The sequence below is a fragment of the Sipha flava genome, unplaced genomic scaffold (genome assembly GCF_003268045.1).
Source record: "Sipha flava isolate LNK unplaced genomic scaffold, YSA_version1 39_pilon_pilon, whole genome shotgun sequence".
NCBI lineage: Eukaryota > Metazoa > Arthropoda > Insecta > Hemiptera > Aphididae > Sipha > Sipha flava.
The window spans coordinates 1168073-1189407 of record NW_020273107.1 but is presented as its reverse complement, the minus strand read 5'-3'; the positions used below and the strand labels follow the sequence as shown (position 1 = coordinate 1189407).

General features: G+C 26.7%; 2 protein-coding genes across 2 annotated transcripts in view; both read left to right on the top strand.

Moving 5' to 3' along the window:
• The window catches only part of LOC112688552, a 30609-nt gene extending 13350 nt beyond the window's left edge, over nucleotides 1-17259 (top strand). Inside the window, exons 2-3 of the mRNA XM_025561808.1 lie at nucleotides 13822-14785; nucleotides 16749-17259. Of these exons, the coding sequence (XP_025417593.1) occupies nucleotides 14048-14785; nucleotides 16749-16907 (897 nt within the window). The 5' untranslated portion in view covers nucleotides 13822-14047 and the 3' untranslated portion in view covers nucleotides 16908-17259. The remainder of the gene's footprint in view (nucleotides 1-13821; nucleotides 14786-16748) is intronic.
• Nucleotides 1-21335, top strand: part of LOC112688551 — a 176598-nt gene that overhangs the window by 35595 nt on the left and 119668 nt on the right. The gene's annotated exons all lie outside the window — the stretch shown is intronic.

Genomic DNA, 21335 nt, shown 5'->3' with positions numbered 1-21335 from the left:
CATAAAGAATAAATTCGGTCTTAGCAGTTTTAAATATAAAAACTACTTTTTACTGTAGATATTATACATTTTAAATAGTATATAATAGTTTACATAGTTTACAGTATTAACTGAAAGATGAATAATGCATTCAGTATAGTACAGACTTTAATAACAATTTTAATAAAAATTATTATTTCCGCTTATTGAATCAGCATCAGACGATTTTAGGATATATTGTTTTTTAAGACTTTAAAATGTCTTAATAGAAGTAGTTAATATAATTTTGAAGACAATGTATAATACTTCTTAAACTTAATTAATTCGAAAATGTATGTTGTGCACTTTTTTGTTGTTTAGAATATCTAAAACAGTTTTGTTTAAGTAAAATAATATATCATATATAGTATATGTAATACGCATATTATTTAATATATATGAGTTCCCGAAACTGTATCGAATTAATTAATTAATATCTTATTTATTGAACGTTGAACTAAATATTTATTGAAAAATTAAAATATATACATTGTTTAATATTATTCTATTATTACTACAAATTTAATATGGGTTTATTTTACTGTCAACTACATGTAATACGATAGATTAATGATGTGAACGGTGTTTCCGCACACCGGACATTGGACTTAAACGATTTGGACAACACTGTAACTTGATAATAATGGATGTAATTACTTACTTAGAACATTGTACTATATACTCTAAGTCTAGTTAGTTTTTTGATATCTTTAAAATGTCATGTCTACTTAAGTTTCGTAAGTAAACTAAATAGTTGGGATTTCTTTCCGTGTATTATTTTATCAAGGATTTTATAGACCATATACAATTGTACCAAACAAATAAATCTTAAAAAAATGCTTTTAGGTTTTATATAGTTTTTTCTAAGCGAGGATTAATAATACTGTGTTTATTTATATATAATTATAATTAATATAAAATGTTAATTATGTGGTATAAAAGCTTAAAACAATCATGTTCTATACTTCAAACTAGGATACTCAATAAATAGGATTATAAAGTTTCATTAAATTAGATAAGTTTGTTAACATAGGATTGGTTTCAAAATTCTTCGAAGTTCATTGATTTTCTAAAGTCAATGAACCACTTCTTATTTTATTTGACTTTTAGTTAATAAAAAACAGTCTCATTTTAATCATATAATTTATTGATTTAGTAGTAAATACATTTCTTATTATTTAAAACATAAAACATTATATGGATAAACGTAATAAATATTTTTTAATATTATACAGCATCGGGGACCGACATTTTTAAAGTTATTTTTGTTATTTTAGACTGATACTTCAATAATTAATAGATGCCGCAAAATTCATAGTTAATGTTTTGCGAATTCATACTATTGAAAATGATAGTACGTCTTCTTTAAGACGTTTTTTGTTTTTTATTTCGTGAGTGATAACAATGTTGGACTATCGTTAATATAATATTAAATATAATAATAATATTCAGTAAATACTCTGACTATACATGTATCCCGTCACCCAATTATTAAATAGCAATACATTTGTTTTTAGCATTGGTTTGAGAGTATTAACTATAAAGTATTTTTTAGAGAATATAGTTTGTTATTAAAAAATCATATTCATCAATATAACTGTTCTTTAATTTTTAAACATATATAGAAATAAGAATAAAACATAATATTTACGATTAAATCTGTACAAAGTTGTTTCTAGTTTAATTTTTTTTTTTTAGTTTCATTTAAAAAATAGGGTTGATTATATTTTTATAAAGTAAATGCGTAACTAAGGAATTACCCGGAGTTAATAAAACGTGTTGTGATACATTAAGGTGTTTTGTGGTATATACATTTTTAAAAAATACCTATCGATTTATTTTATTTGTTACAGAGAGATAGAATATATATATACATATATATATAACTATGTAACTTGCATTATTTTTCTCAATTATCATGTAAATGATCATGTATTTACACGAATTTTATTATGACCTAATAATTATTATTGCGGATATACTTATAGTAAATTCATTCTACTTGTGAAATGTATAACACTTTTAATATTTTTATCAACATTTAAATTTTATTTTAGAATATCTACAACAAATTAAACGATGACAAATATTTTACTTTTTACTAATTTTTGGTTAGTCTCATCTGGAAAAATAATTTGACGGAAACAAAATTAAATTTCCAGTTATTTATTTTAGATTAATTACTGTATAGTTATTAGAAAAAGTGTAGATTCGTCTATTTGTATTTACTTTTACGAGTAAATCGATTTCTGCCAAGTCCAATATTATTTTTTCCGTGATTGATCGACGCAGTTGTTGTCGTGTTGCATACTAACCAAGGTCACACGCCTACTCCTGCTACTTCTAAAATATATATTATCCTCTCGTGTTATTAATTCGTCACTGCAACGTTAAAATGTTTCAAAGATTTTCATAAAAAACATTAGATTGAAAAAAAATGATAATACTTAAATAAAATACAACTGTTAGAGATTAAAAATAAATTTTTAAGTTCGTGTTGTAATTGTTAATGCCTCAATTTTAGGTCTTCTAAAAATTGTATTTTCATATTAAATTTAATTTTAGATTTACTTACGTATTTCATTGATATTGATTAGTATTTGGATCAAATCTAAACTATTATAGAATAATTGATTCAATTGTGATAACACTATGTTATTATCGACCAGTACTTAATTATTTAGTTTATATATATTTAAATTAAGAACTTTAATTAATTTAACGATTTTTAATATAATAAAATATATTTATTTGATTAAAAGAAATAAATTGAAATTTTATACTATTTTATAAATTGATTTAAAGACTATAATTAAGTGAATATTATAATGATGACAGTTGTTAATTATAATAATTATTAGTTAGTATTTCAAATTTACTTTTTAATTAAATATTAATTAAATTTTTTCCAATTTTCTTTAATGGTTTATATTTTTAAAGTTAATCCAGACAATGCTATATTAAATATAATACTGTATTATAATTTTTTAAGTATGTTATGTAAAAATTGGGATGGATAGTATTTTGCAATAAAATAATAAGATTTTATAATTTATTTCTTAGAGACTGTTCTATAAACAGTTTTTTTATTTTAATTACAGTCATTTTATGTTAAATAAAAATTGAATTTTTCTAAATAATTTTCATTTCTTGTTTTAACTTGTTAGCTTTCAATAATTTGTAATTTAATTACCTTTTTCGACGTGTTTTCTCAATTAAATCGGTTATTATGTACATGTATAAACGTTTATACTATAGTGAGGTTTTCTAATGGCTATAGTAAAAAATAAATTTTAATTGGGTTAATTCTTCGTTTAAAAATAATTTTTCATCTTGTCTAAAACACCTTGTAATATTTTTTTTACATATTATTAAATATTTAAAAATGTCTCAAATGATTTTGAAAATTTATAAGTGGTATTGAAAATTAAATTTTACTTCTAGTTTCTTATTCATTCAGAGGTGCTACTAATATATTTTTTTTTCTCAAAAAAGTACCTATGTGATGTATAAATCTTATAAAGTCAAATAATTTACCTATTGTAAATATATTTGAGTATAGATTGTAAATTTACTATTTCTCAAAAAAAAAAAAAGTTATGGTTTCGATTCAACTTTAATCAAATAATTGTTAACTTTTGTATTAGTTTATTTAACATGAATGTCAATCTTATATTAAAATACTGGTAATAATTTTAACGTAGATATGTAATATATAATATATACGATTCTTAATTTCGACTAAAATTTAATAAATGTTGTATAAATTACTAATGGTCTTAATTTTTGTTGATATGTGAGAAATTAATGTTTGACATATAGTTTGTAACACTTCTGTTATAATTTAATGATTTATCTAGAAGGTTATGGATATGCCCAGATGTCCGATTTAGTTTATTTGTCGATTAAATTTTAGGAAAAATGCCAAGCCGAAGTTTAACTTTTTACGACTTTAAAGAATTGCATTTTTTTTTAGTTCACTGAAATTCTGAAATGTTATTCATTTCTATAAACAACCATACAAAGATTTAATTTAGTATAACTTATAAATATGTTTCGGTTGTGATATCTATTATACAAGTAGTACGGTATCTCAACATGTAATGTGCTTATAAGTGACTTAAATAAAAAAAGGTGTATTTGATCATTATTATTTATGAATATTTAAAATTTTTCAGTAGTTAACATACTATAAAAGAGGTAAAATAAATAATAAAAAAAATATACCTAAAAATATTAAAAAAGGAACCAAGATTAATAGTTTTATCTATTTTAATTGTTTATGAAAATATATCATTTTTTACAATTAATAAGGCTATTATTCAGTCAATTTTGATTTTGAAGCCATATTCAATGTTTTATGATATGTTTATTATTTGACTTTTAAGTTTATGTAGGATCTATATTAAAGGTGTTTTCTAATGAAAGTTTTAACAATGTACAGGTATAATTATTAGATTACTTTATGAGTTATGTTCATAAGTAATAACTGTCTATATAAACATAAGAACAGTCATAATAGTTTAGAAACAGTTTAGTAATTATTAACGATTAAATAATTAATTATTATTTGTCTGAGAGACAGTTTAGTATTTTTACTTAAAAAAAATACATTCCTAATACCCTGATTATTTATGTTTAATACATTTTAATTAAATAATTTATACTATTCGGTGTTGATGTGCTGGATTAGTTGCTCACTACATTTGTTTAAAATTCTATTATTAGAAAGAAATTTAAATGTGTACATTAGATTTATCGGGCAATTGTAAATTATACCGATTTATAGATAGCTGATTTAAGGGTTGGATTTATAATTTATAAATTCCACAGGTTTGTTTTATTGATCTGTAATAAAATTAACATTATATCATAATATTATTTATTTATTATTATATATGTATATGTATTGATATTAAAAAATAAATATATTAAAGATAAATAGGTAATATATTTAGATACTCATGTATATTTTAAAAAATATTTATAATAAATATAATTATCACATGGATAAGCCAAAAAAAATATATATATATATATATATATATAATTATGAACTAGCTAGTCAAAATTAAATTTCTTAAATAAAATTTAAAATTGAGTTTTACAGTGATTAAATTTAACTTTCACGAATTTCATCATAGTAATATTGTTTTCCTCGAATGACAAAATTATGGTGTTTAATAATTGTTGGCGTGTTTTTGATCGAGAATTTCTGAGTTTTTTAGGTTCATCAATGCTTTTTAATTTAATGCAAACGTGCGTTTAAATTTCAAATAGAGCTTTTGTTTTATATTCTTCTATTGACAAAGTCTTCTTATTGTTCTCAACCAAATTTGAGTTACCTACAACCCAACAATTTCGAATTCGGCCAAATTAAATTGCATGCGTTGTGTATTGCTTTTTCAAAATCAATAACGATTTGTTTTGGATAAAAAATAAAACCTTACGATGAACATATTTTGTTAATAACTTTAAAATATTCTGTATAAGATGACACGTAATATTTTAATATTCAAAAATACAAAGAGCCATTAAAGTAACCATGTATAGTAAAAAGCTGGATAAATATTTTACGCAATACGTAAATGTTCCACACATGTATATCTATCTTTACATATAACTTCCAAGTTTATTTTACAACGGAATATAATACTACCTTTTTCTTTATTATTATACTGAATAAAATGTTCGTTTCTATTTGTTATACATTGAGTTAAAAAAAAAATCTAATCTTAGGTATTTTTGGTATTGTCTTTTTTCTAGCATTATATACATTTCTTTTTGCATAATTTATATCTTTGCCAATGGCCATTGTTGCCGAGGCTTAATTTAAATAAAAAAAAAAAAAAAAAATTTATATCTCTAACCTGTATTGTATTATTATTTCTATCCAATGATAATTCGTCTAATTTTCCTTGGTGTTTCATAATTATTTTCTATTGCCTTTTGTTTTGCTACAATACTAAGCACTTGCCGTTAAAGTTTATTTTCGGTCGACGCATCGTAAGTATACTAACATATATGTTAGGTTAGGTTAGGTTAGGTTAGGTTTATGTAACATATATGTTCTATTCGTTTTTCGGAATTTAATTAATCGATTTTTTCCAGAATTGATTGTTTTTAAAACCACGGAGAACTTTTATTTTCACGTCACCACTTTTCTTTACCGGTTATTAAGATTGTTTGTTTGTTATACTGTAATAAGTTATTTCAACAAAGCAAAATATTTTCACGTTCGTCGATTATTTCGTGCAATTTGTTAATTTTGAAATCGACAGACGTTTATAATATTATATAAATATAAACTAAAACTTGTTTATAATATAGGTATAATATGTTATTTAACGCGTTCGTATCACGGTATGCCATTAACAACCATTAATATCTCAATATTGAGATTTCGTTTAGATAAGACAATAGATAGTTAGATGTTTAGCTATACTAAAAATAGTTATAATCCAAAGATCTTACCATTAGTGGAGTTAACATGTTTTTCAGTTAATAAAGTGTATCAGTGTAATATACAATTTTTGTTCATGTAAAAAAAGGAACCAGTGTAATTTGCATTTTTTTTTTTTGATAAAATAAATGTACTGGTGGAATTTACACAAAAAAAGGTTGGAAAGGTCGTAATCGGTGGAGTTTAAGACTCAGTATATATGTGTGTTATTTTGACGTGCGGCATCGCTGTGTCATCGTAATTGCGATGCGTTATACCTGTAACTAAATTGAACGTCTCCATCAATGCGCGTTGTCGTACAAATTTATTTTTCCTTGACAAATTGTTTTACAAACTAAATAAGCAAAAACTACTCGTTTTCTGTTGTTCATTTCCATAATTAGTGTAGTTACGAGTCACTTTGCGTTTTGTATAGACACAATTGTCGTTCTAACTTCATCGAACCATTTGCTAGGTGACGCAGTGGTGTCGCACGTTAAAATAACGCACGTGTGTACTGAGCCTGCATGCGCCTGATTTATCTTATATTTATTAATCGGATAATGTTCAATATGAAAATTAATTATTTCAAACACATGTTAGCATTTATTTTATTTTTTTTCTTGGGTATTAATATAACTTTTAGGTGTTAGGTGTTAACATTTTCGAATTACGAATTTACAATTGATGTGTAGACGTATAGTTGTTATGTAATACAATATTATAATTGCTGTACTAACATACGATTGATCTTTCTTTATTGTGATATCGTCGTGTGCTATTGAGTTTGTTCCATATAAATCGTGTATCGCATGATACCAGTCTAACATCTGGTTTATATTTTCAAGGATATTTCGTGGAATTTATTTTCCCCCAGTTGGATTTCTATTGAGAAAATAAGATCATCGATGATGTTTATTATTTTCGATATAGGTTGTGCGTGTTCGTAGGTTCACAATAACGTAACGTCTTACTTCCGGCGATTTTATTCAAGGACCCACACACGCAAACCGATTTACCCTAAATACTGTCACCACACCCGTGTAATTAACAGATAGGTAAACATGTGTACGGGGTCATTGTAATAGCACATATATATTATAACCCTAAATAGCTCAAACTGTACTTTTTTCCGGTCCATAGTCCGCAAGTGGGCGCTGGTAACAGCAAGAACTTCAACAGAGAAGTAGTGAAAACAGTGGGAGTAGAAACTGAGTGTTGTATTTGGAATAATGGTTATTTTTTTTTTTTTGTACATATATTTTATCAGTGCACGTCAGTTTTTATAATATGAAATAAAAAAAAAAAAAACTTCTGCCATGTCCGGAAAATGGCTATTTGTGTACGGGTAAACTAATGGACCCCTAGGATTATTTCTAGCTTTTAATAAATCGTATAAAGTATATTAAGACACATGTTACACTAATGTTCGACAAGTGGGTGGATTCGTTGATTGGTTTAGAAGTTCTTAGAATTAATTTTGTCCGGACACAACGTAATTAATATTATTCCGTACAAAGCATTTAAATTTTTTTCTGGCTAGAATTCAATATATTGCATAGTTCTTTTTATATTTTGCGTACCATCATTATTCGGGCCATAGTAGTTTCTATGAGGGTCTATGAGCATTCTTCTTTTTCTTCTTCTTCGCCTTTCTCCTTTCTCCTTTCTTTTATTTTTATTTTTATGAGGGTCTATGAGCTTATTAATATTATTATTTCTAAATTTTTTCGATTATGCAACTAAACTGTTGCGATTTAGATATTTATTTAAGTCGAAAAATTAAATTTACCGATATTTTACATGATCTTTTATCGCGTATACGTAATTAACATTATCGATGATATTGTAACACAGACTTTGTTGAGTACGTATAATGTAAGCGTACGCACAGGGTAGTCAGGGTAGGTACTTGACTACTCTGTGAACCTTCCTTCCCTAAACAAAATATTCAATATTATCACAATAATAAATAACCATATTATATATTATACGGTAAATACATAATTTTTTAGTTAGTTTTTGCACACGAACGATCAAAAAAAAAAAAAAAGGTTGCCACTGAGAGCAAAAATATATTTTATATATACATTTATGTTGTTATGTTACACTTTCTTTCTTTATTTAAAATACTAATTAGTAATAATAAATTTAATTTTACAATTTTACATAAATTATATTTTAGTATATTTTTCATCAATTTTTACGAACGTGATAAATATTCGTTATGTAATTAAGTTATATCTATTAGATTGCGTACATATATCTACTTATACTCGATCTTAGTGTATAATTTCATTTTTCATTGATATTTATTACTATTATTATTTATATATACTGCCTTAATTAATTGTAATTAATCAAATTTTTATATTCGTGGGTTGAATAAAAATGTAAACATTTACAAAAAAAAAAAAAATAAAAATAAAACGATAGGGAGACATTAGACTCGAACTCATGTCGCGATTGACCTCTTGGCCCTATACAACTTTGGTCGTACAAATTTGTCTTATATTGAAGAGCTTGTCTTGGCCTTAAATTTGAATGCCATATGACTAGAGGGGTATAATAACTGTTTTAAATATTAAAAAATTGAAAAGTATAATATACATGAATGTTTAAGAACGTTATTTCCTCTAATTAAAAATTTTAGAATTAATTAAATCTTATTATTATATTATATTATAATATATTTATTTTTAAATTAAATTAAATATTAAAAATTGATACCTATAACATAATATTTATGAGAAACAATTTTATAAAACTTGATTTTATGACAATCAAAATTATGATACTTGAATCTCAAACACTTAACCTAGTATCTTGTAGTATCAACAGCTATCATGTGTAACTTGAATGTTGTGATTTGTTTTTGGGAGATTCGATATGAATATATTATACAGAATAGGTATTAGATCACTTCCTTGAGATATTCTAGCATTAATTTTTAGTAAAAAAAATAAAAATTATTTTATTTTATAGTGAAAAATCTGTCTTCAAGATAGGATTATAGAGAAAATATGGAGCACGTAAAAATTATTTTAGTTTAAACAACTGTCTATTATGCTAGCGCGGTCAAGTGCTTGTGTGAGAAATACATACAAAAAATACATCTGGAAAATTTGTTAATTATTGACTAATAGGGAATTAACGAACCTATTTAAAAATATCGTACTACTAATGGGGCTGAATCATTTCATAGAAATTATAAGTAACAATTTTATCATACACATATATTTATCAAGTAAATTATATTTTAAACCTTATTAAAAATTAATTATGTCAACAAAAAGAAAATCAATATATTACATAATAATACTAAAGAAAAATAAGAGTATACATTGAAATTATGGGAAGAATATCAAATCAAAAATTAACAATCATAGGTTATATTAAATAAATGGGTATGATATACCTTACTAATAAAAAAATTTAGTGAATAAATTAATAAATTATATGAAAATATGATACATTTTTAATCATACTAAATAGAGTTAACTGAAAGTCCCAAGTCTCTAAAAATGAGAAGGAAAACATTTTAGTTCATTTGAATTTCATAAATAGGTACATAAACACTATAAAAAAAATGTACCTTCTAAACGTATTAGAGGATCGTATAAATTTAGCTCCAATAATATGTGTAAATTCGCCCAAATGATATGAATCACAAATTAATTTGCCCAAATATAAGCCATCCGTTTACACCGTAATGGAAGCATTTGGAGTGATTATTACAATACGATTTGGTGTGGCCGTAGTATGATAATTTAATGACTATATAAAAATTTGAAATAAATTTTTTTTAACAAAATACCATTGAACGAATTGTATTAAATTAAATTATTGTTTAAACAAACTTTATGATAATCATTTTCTCATGTTCATTGTTAGAACATATTTTATTCATACACTATTTATAAACAATTATTTATGAAAAAAGTGATCTATTTAGGAAGTGATTTTATAATTAGAAAACTTTAAAAGTCAGAGTTTATTACCGTGCTTAACAAAAGTTGTGTCATTAAATTTAGTAACTTATAATTGTATCATTGGTAGTTAAATTACTTTTTTCTTTAAGTTTAATTAAGAGTTGGGTAAACTACAAAATAATGTTGATTAAGTATATGATAATATCACCAGAAAAATAAAAATTATAAAGTTATTGATTATATACAGACTTTTTTAAATTAATTGGGATCGAGTGATAGAATAATTACTAATGAAATAAATTGAATATTGTTTGTTTTGTTGATAGTTTAGTTATAACTTATTGGTTTATACACTTATATTTTATTGAATGATTATTATAATATGTAACATATTAATAATTATTTTTAATGACTTTATTTATAACATTTTTTCATGCTGTTTGGGAATTAGTGTAGTATTATATTCACTATATTAGATCATCTCGAAAAAATGCAATGTACATTTTTTTTTTCAACCCGAAGGTTGGTCTACAACTCCAATTCTCCATTTTAATCGAATATACATATGGCTAGAAAATTATTTGGTACATCAGATTACTTTTTATATTAATATTTCTTGTTGCTGAATAAATGCTTAGCTCTCAAGCTATTATTAGCAATTTTTTTTAAAATAGTTTGTTTTTGCATGTGTTATGAGATGGCACTTTAAAAAAAAAAGTTGGTTGAACTTATTATATGGTTAAAAAGCTCGATTTTCTAAAAATTATTTTATTTTAATGTTCATATAATCAATATAAAATAATATATAATGCTTATATCTACGTAGGTACCTACTAACGCCAAATTAGTATACATATGGGACGAATACATTTCACGTTTCAACATTTAAGTTATGTAATATAATTATATATATAATTATTACCGATTCGCAACTCTACTTGCTGTGCAACGTGGAGACATTTCGGTTTGATAATCGTAAATTATACATTAGTTAACAAAACAACCACCCTAATTCACTTCGCTTGTTTGGGGAAGATCTCGCTACACGAGTCCAACCAAATCGATAACAGCCTTCAATTTAATATGAAAAACCAATTCTGGTGTAAAAAGATAGGTTCATATCATAAAAAGTAAGTATGATGGAAAATTTTTGATTTTACCAAAATTTCGAGCTTAAAAACCTAAAATTAAAAAAAAAAAAAATATTCAACAATTTTAGAACATTTTGAAGTTTTTTGATCATTAATTCTAAAGAAAATCTGACTAACTTTTTTGAATGTAACATCTGATTATACATGCGTTGAAAATTACAAGTTGAAAAATAAAATTGCTAAAAATAGCTTGAGAGCTAAACTACATTAATGCCCTTGTTGCTGTTCCATTTGCGATTTATATCTGATTAGTTTATACAAAACACACGTACATTTTTATCATATTTAACTAATTATTAGTTTTGCAAAGAATTATTACAAATAGAGTAAACAAGAATGAAAATGTGGCATTTATTGTGTGGGCGGATATGATATTTTGTTGTTTATTACAGAGGTCATTAGATTATATTTCTTAATACCTATCTTTGTGAATAATCCTCACGTTAAAAGGCAAATAAAAAAAAAATTTACCCACGTTCCTCCTTTGACTGTTTACATAACATTGTTTAGGATGTATACAGTTTTTAAAAAGAGCTGTTGGTAAATAATTGATTTTCATAAGCACAACTCAAGTGCACGTTATATTTTATGTTCGAATATAATGTATACGATCTTATTATCTGCCGAGAGTTGAATATTACAACGGGTGATTAGAGCTATTATATCTTAAAGCTTGTTGTTTTAAAACCTTTATATGCTATATTGTTACAATTTGCCATGTGTTACATTGTAGGTTATTACTTATAATGGACTCGACAATAAAATACAGGTAACTTTTATGAAAGTCTCTTCATGATCGAAAAATTTGTAGGTATATCCGTTTTATTTTTTATTTTGTCGAACATTTTCACAAGATTATCATTATCATATTTTTACATGAAAATAATAAAACATACAAGTACAATTTACTTTTAATTTTTAAAAATTATCGATATAAAAACCTGTACTGCATGATAATAAATCCTCTGATAAATCTTGATAAATAATTTTTTTTTTTTTTTTTATCAATTTTGCGGAGTATATTGTATAATTGGAATGGACTTAAAATTTTACTATACCTGTACGATCATTAGCACTATTAGATGCATTATTTACGTACGCCAAGCATTATACGATGGTCTACAGTGCTGCGTCAAGCTATAATATATTTGTTAGGTGGATATTATAAGGACGTAAAATATGTGGTGTACCACAGGTTTTTGTTTGTCCTCTATCTGTAATAGTAATAATAATAATTATAATATTCGATCAGCTTTAGTCCTTACCGACGACGCGCGCGTATTAATTGATCGATGCGCCATGCGATAGGTGTGTGCGATTTTCAACTGTGCGCGTACATAAAACAAACAAATGTACCACGTAATCGTCTACGCGCGCGCGTTCCAATATTTTTCAGTTTCCACAAATTCTAAACCTAACCTCGATAACATTTATTTGTGCATAATGTTGTGTACGATACACAGGTGAGCGAATACATTTTTGTTTATAACGCGTCGCAAAACGCATTTCGAGATGAATATGTGTAACAGTGTATATTATATTTACACTGCATTATATATGTACAAAGCATATTAGTTATACACATGCACACGCACTGTATACGAGTGAATATTATCGTTTTATTTCGATGCGTTTGAAAATCCTACCACATTTATTTTCGACCATTTTGTACACGTAATAAATAAATACTGAGTTTCATGTTTTCAACGTGCTCATAAATCGCTATTTGTACGTAATCAATAATACACGTATAGATTGCATAAATTCCGTTTCTAATTAGTCCACACACGTGTACGCCGTTTCCGTATACCATGCATTATAATTTATAAACGCGATTCGAGTGCATGGAATATTATGAATATTATGTATTTATAAATTAAACGTGCAGCAAGGGTCGTATAATCTAATCAAAAATGTGTATCCGTTTTATGATTATGTATACAGTATATATTATGCGTGTACCGAGGGATCGATAGTTTAGAAAACGAAAAAAAATACAAAATCTATTGTACGTAATTATACTTACCGCCCGAAATACCTAACGATTATATATTTTCTATGTGCATGTGCTGTATAAGTGTATTGTGTGTAATTAATCCTTCCGCGCGGTTGGGATTACGCTGCAACACGAGGCTATATATGTACACGGTATATGGTGTATGTGTGTAATCCCTTCCGTGTGACTTTGTACACGATTTAGACGGTTCGGTCGAATAAATTCGAATTTCGTGTTTTATTTTATTTATTTTTTTTTTTGTTTTGCTCCGTTACCGTTTAGGTTGAGAAGTAGCAGAAGTAGCAGTCATTTGTCGCGGCTGATATACTCCGCATTCGCCCGATCCGGTATTATAAATGATGTACGATTAGACCGCGTTTAATGTGTGACCGATCCGGCGGACGAGCGCACGGTCTTGGCACGTCCGAGGGTCAAATATAAGAGAGAACGATATACCTATATAACGGTACGGTGATCGAACCCCGCGGTCCGGCTGCCGGTTAAAACGATGATGGACGAGGAGATCCAGGAGACGGTCGAGTCGATCCTGGGCAAGGGCGTGGTGGTGGTGGACTGCGAGAAAAAGTCCAGCGTCAAGGAGGAGGAGGTGCTGCTGGTTAACGGGTGCCCGGTGTCGCTGGACGGTGACGACGGCGCGGCCATCAAGCGGGCGATGTTGCGCGGTGACGTGCCGGACTGCGATCTGCTCAATCAGATACTGCTGCGTGCCGGCATACTGCGCGCTCCCGTGCACCTGGAGACCAACCTGAGCGTCAAGTCGACGGTGGTGACGCGCGAGGAGGTGACCGTGGCCCGGGCCGGCCGCGTGGTGGACGAGCGGTCGCGCGAGACCAAAGAGGACAACTATTACACGAGCGCCACGTCCGAGGTCTGGGAACCGGTGACCGTGGTCAACGAGCCTGCCGCCGCCGCGGCGTCCGCTACCCCCGCGCCGGCCGCGGCCACCGTCGGGCACGACGCCTCCGCGCCGTCCACGCCGCACCGCCGTCCGCCGGCCAACCCGGCCAGGTACAAGGAAACGGTGACCACGAGCAGCAAGCGCACCGAGGACGGCGTGGACTGCGGCGCTTCCCGGCCGGCCGACGATTTCGCGCACACCGCGCACGTCACCGACGGCGACAGCCTGGCCAACGGTGTACGCGTGATCAAGTTGAACGGTATACACGATCCCAGGGGCGACTACCGCATGCCCGTCATGGCGAAGCACGGTTCTCCGGCCGATGACGTAAGTGACGCGTACAGATAAATAAACAACGTGGCGCACACCGTTATTAGACTTCTCTGCTCATTAAACATTGATTCCAATTCGAATCGTTAGCGGTTCGCTTGGCAGCACGCTGTTCATCTTCCACTGACCTCATTTCCGATGTAATAAACTGTTGATAAATGTTTAACATCGATAAATATAACATTGCGATTATATCATCTCTTAGACAATCAAAGGCTATATGATAATATAGCTTTTGATTGTCTAAGGATTGATTCTCTATCTATAAGGTTATATTAAGGCTTTATACTTCACCTAAACATCTCATTAAATAATAAAATTTACTTCCTTGAAATCGCTCTGAAATACGGTGAACTCGACGAGACTAAAATAAATCAGGATAGGTAACAATTACATCACCGAATTAATCACTCCAGAAAACGTCCAACGAACGCTCGTTTTATCTTCATTAGAATTTCCTACCAGGGTTTGGACCTTCTTTTATAATCTAATGTTTAATGTAATTCGGAAATGCCCTTTATAGGTCACTTATCGAATTATCCTTAGCTTTTCGAGAACACAGAAAAAGTACTGGATGAAAAAAAACATGTATTACATACTTTCTCTATCACATAGACCGACTGTTTACATTTATTTTATATAATCATGAAAGTGATTATGACTATTAAATATAAATTATAGTTTTATTTATACTAAAATATTGCTAATTTATCTAGATAAACTATAATAATATTGAAGTTGAGTGCAATAATAAAAAAAATTTATTTAGTACTCCTTTTTAAACTGATTCTTGAAGATATTATATTGATAAGGATTTCGAGTATAGTTTACTTTTATTTAATCTTTAATTATGACAATGAAAAAAATAGTTAAACAATACTAATTATCTATTAACATTTTTAGATAGGTTTTCTTTACCAAACTCAAGTGTCTCTTATTATGAAAGATTAAATGTGGGAATCGAAAATAGTGATTTTGATCACAATAAAAATGTTAAGCACATGATATTATAGGTATCATATTGTAATTACTATTAATTAAATCGTATATACTGTTTACATACAACGAGGAAATAAGCTATAGTTCATGTGTAGTTTTTTTTTTTAAATTTTTATGTTTACGTTATGTTTATTTCATATATGCTGATGATACGTTTTGTTATATTGCATTAACACTTGATAGCGTATTCTATACTATTTAGTATCAGTCGTACACTTTTTAGAGTACCAGCTCGACAATAGTCTTAGAAAATAACAGGAGAATGTTGGCTTATCCAGAATCTGCGTCAGTAATATTGTTTGTTATGAGAAACGGGTATATTACCGTTGTTGAATTTATTATCAGATGTTGGTTTAATTTTTATGATGCATTTTGGATCTCGAGTGTAAACAGAATTAGGGATGAACAGATTTGAAATATAGCCATAGCCCATATCCATATTCATACACATTTATTATTATATATTTAATTTGTTATGTATGATAAGTTGTAGCATTAGGAATAAAATTAAATGATTTAAAGAACATAATATTATATACATAATATTATGGTACTAAAAATGAATACTACCCTTTATTTTTATAATACAAAGTAAAATTTTTATTGATTTTATTTAGAAAATCTGTAAATGAACATGTACGAGGATAAATCTTTTTCTAAACAGTACTGGTTATCAAATATTTCATAAATAATTTATTAATTCAAATACATCAATTTAAACATTTCCCCCCATTATTTTAGCTTTCTTATCTGGAAAATCCATCAATCTAGAGTATAATTATTAGTTGTGAACTGCTATGCATATCTGTTTGTTCTCAATGGTAATAGTGAAGCTTGAAGAACTACCACGTTGTGATTTTTTTAAGCCACACCGTGTTTTATTATTTGTTGAAATATTGTGTGGATTCATACAATTTTCGCTATATTAATTTCATTGTGTTATACGAATTTATTGTTGTAGACGATATGTGTAATGTGTACAGTGTTCGCAAGTTTTGGTATCCAACGTTTTTCGTATCCAAAGGCATTCCATTTCTTGAACGACATCATTGGTATCATTATGATAGTAGCAATAATTAAAATACTATTAAAATCGAGTACTTGTACAAGTATATATTAAATATGTATATATGAACATATACTAGAACATTTGCAAAAATCTTAAGTTTTACCCACAAAGGCCTCTGTAGATGCGTGAAAGTTTTCACCATACTGTGAGCTTAATTATACATATTACAATAGAGTTGTTTTTTTTTTTTTTTACAAGTGTTTGTAGTCTGTGCAGTTTGTGTACTTAGGATCCTAACCACTGTCGTTACTGTAGGTTTTGCCTTGTATCACAGTACATTATTATATTATCGTTAAGTAGAGTTTATTCAATTTTTTTTGCAATGATTTCATTAAAAAAAAAAAGAAGTTTTATAACAAACGAGTTAAAACTTTCGTGATTTTTTAAAACTGTTTGTAGTACGGTGCGTATAAGTATATACTTACACATTTTTATTGTTATAAATATTGTATAATATATATATATATATATATAATAGGCTTTTGTTTAATAGATATTGTTTTTCCACTTTCTAACGTACGTATAATGTGTGTATTGTAATATTATTATGTTAATATACGCATGTTTTAAGCATGTATAATTCTTTGGTATATATATATACGTGGCTTTTTTCTATAATCTTAGCTCTATTCAAAAATATATGTGTTAATTTTGCATTTGTTTTCGATCCGATGTATCCATATAGTATATGTGCACTTAAGATACATGCGTACACCATTATTGTTATATCCGCTTTCCAAATAATATTTATGTATAAATATATATCCTCTTTCGTAAAACGTCTTTATTTTATTGTTCATTATTGTATTACAGTGACAATGGTTGGATATCACAATGATTATGTATGCTTTCAGAGGAAATTGAAATAAAAAAAATTGCTCATTTATGTTTAATACTTATTAGTGGTGGGCCAAATGGCTCATTTTGATACAACTGCAACAAACTTTTATAAAGAGTGGTATTTTATTTCATCAGCTATGTATATTTTTATAGAGAATAAATTGTATGTACAAATGTATTATACTTACACAATAGTTTTATTTTTAAATTCAAATGCTTATTGCAATGACTATTTAAAAAATTGCCAAATATTCAACTACATAATACGTAAAAAGTATAATATTATTTTTATCATAATACATGTAAATTTTTAATTCCAGAGAACAGCCCACGGATTTGTGAGGTTAGGCATAAAGGGGTTGTGGTGATGTTAAGTATTTAAATATGAAAATTTAGCGAATATTTACTATAGTTTTTTTTATAATTGTTATTAGGATCATGTTTATAATATGATACTAGAGGTTATTCTAGAAATATTTTACTTACCTATATAAATCCATATATATATATATATGTATACAATAAATACGTGTGTTTTATTTAAATTAAAATATCGTTTATCAGTTGATCTTATATCAAACCCTATTATTATTTTTTAAAAAGAGTATGTAATTAATAACTATAATCAAGTCACTTTGCAACAACCTATAAATATAACCTACTGGTTGTTGGAAAAATTATAGAAGTCTTTTACAATTTTATTGAATTAAGTCTTGTTATTATATCTTGAATTATTTTTCTATCATTGTGAAGTACTAAAATATTCATATTTACAATAATTTGAAAATGTTTATTCTTTAACTCAAAATAAATAAGTTATTTTGATTCCAAATGTTAAATAAAGTTATTCTTAATACAAATATTTTATTTATATACAAATATGATATGCTAGATACATTTTAATTATACCATTATTGTGTACTCAATAGCCATAATAAAATAATTGGACAACCTATCCAACGCATACACTAAAATATTTTATAAACTAATTTATAAAATTTAATTAATGTTTTGTACTAAATGCAATGGTTATTATTAATACAATGAATGTTATAATTAACGCTGGGTGTTAATAAACTATACAATAATAATATAAAACATTTAAGGTAGTATTAACTATTGGATATTTCATTTAATATAATACGTGCACTGTTTTATAAAAGGGTAAACATTAAACTACAAGTATAGTATAATACAAACACTTAAACCATAATGTAAAATATAATATTTAAATTTTAGTTATCAAGTTAACTAAAAATTTGTATAAAAAAGTACGTGTAAGAAAATATGAATATACAGCTATTGTGCGAAGTTATCGCATTCAAACGCACATTGATCAGATAATAGATTTTTAAAAAAATATTTGGTTATGTACACTATTAAAAATATTAAGTATAAGAGATATATTGTTTTTCATATATTATGGTGTTTGATATTTACCTAGTAAAAATATTTTTTATTAAAATTCAGATTTATATCTGTCTTATGTCTTTCAGTGTTATTTTTATAATTTTACTTGTTTTATGTAAAAAATAAAATATGTATTTACTTATTACCATTTTAATCTACCTATAAAGTATATTATAGGTTAGTTACTGTATTTTCTATATTTTTTTTCGGTGAACTGTTAAGTTAACTCACTCAAATATTCCTCATGTAATGCCAGTCATCAGTATTTATATCTCTATTACGTATAAGTGTTAAATATAATTATTGTATTAATTTAGAAAAAAGTTAATAATCTTAAAAAATTATAAATTGATAACACTGATTTCAGTTAAATATTGAAACATTCAGTCATATGATAATAATTATGTATTAAAAATTCAAATCACTTATATTTAACTGAAACTGAAAAAAAAATTGAAATAATTTTAGTAAATAAAAAATTAGGCATTCACTAAAAAATTATATTTATTCTATTTCTTCATTAGTTGTCACCGTTGTACTTATACAATTAATTGTTATTTACAATTATTAAACCTGGAAGTTAAAATTTGGTGCTTGTCACTAAATGCTTAATTTAAAATCGGGTAATGATAAGAAAATTTGATTTGTCTTATGAAATAAAAACTTACAATTTTCAAATATACTATTAACTATAGTAAGACAAAAAATATATATACACAATTTTGTGTTTTAATTTTCTTTTATTGAAAAGATCACAGCAGTGATATTACTTAAACTATACTTAATTAAATATATTTTAATTTATATACTTGCATATACAAGTATATAGATTTTATATAAGTTTTTACGAACATTTTGATAAATGAATAAATATCTAAGAATAATTTAAATTAACGTTTCTTTGTTAATCTTATTATAAATCGATTGCTTCGGTTACGTTAAGTATGTGTATTTTATTTATTGTTAAATGCTGAAGAGTGCCTATATTTTATTGGAACTTCACCAACTGAAAACGTTCATTATAGTATTATTAATTTTCTTGTGTTAATTATGTTGTTGATAATTATAGCAATGTGTCCCTGATGACTTCCTACTTAATTTATTGCGTTTAATTAACTGATTTTAGGTACTTCTGAAGTGCTAAATTAAAAATGTCCCAGTTAGTAATTAAATTCTCATGATATTTGCGTGTTTATTTAAATATTTATATATATATATATATATATTTAATTTCTATAGTGGAAAAAGTGAAAACTTTAAAAGATAAAAGCTGAAATAAATTGTCAGTTACAATATACTTTGTTTGCAAATTTCTTTATTTAACTCAAGTGATGATTGTGTAGAATTTTTATCTTAAATAAATTTAACTTATATCAAATGTACTTGCATTCATTTTTGATGCAATCGTGTATTTATGTCGAAAATTAAAATTTCAGTTTATTATTATTTTTTTTTTAATGCACTGTTATAAATAAAAAAATGATTTCGCCATATCAAAATTTATCCAAAAGATATGTTTCTAAAATTCAATCTTATAACCGGTTCGTAACGTTATAAATAAATTCATTAAAACTTTATATGTACCTGTAAAATATATAGGCGATGTACGTGTATATATTTTATATATGAGTATAACCTTATTTTTCGTTGAGGAAGTGATACCCAATTTATTATTTTATTACAACCTACGAAATTTGTCGAATCCAATCAGTGTTACAATACATATGAATATATATCTCATTAGCATATTTGATTTATTATTATTTTTTTTACGCGGGCGATGGAAAGGTTTTTTTATGGTTCAAACTTTAATAATTTACATATAAAATATGCACCCAACATATTACTCTATTACTGTATATAATATATAAATCACATACAGTGTTCTTATTTGACACATTCCGCGTACCTACCTTATATTTGATGAAAGCATTTTGACTTTTTTGACAGTTTGGAAGTGGAAAACTTCATTACGACGAGGTATTCAATTTTCATGAAGTTGCTTATATCATGCACAGTGTGCATTGCACACATTTAATTAATTTATTAAACGTATTAATTATTGGGTGTATAAATTATATGCGACACATTAGTTTTCTATTCAACGCTTGTAGGTATTTTATATTTCTTATAATTTATTATAGTAATTCGTAACATTTCATTTAGGATTTTTTTTTTTATAAAATAAAAAGCATATTTTTTTAAAATTATTTACTGTAGCATTTTGTT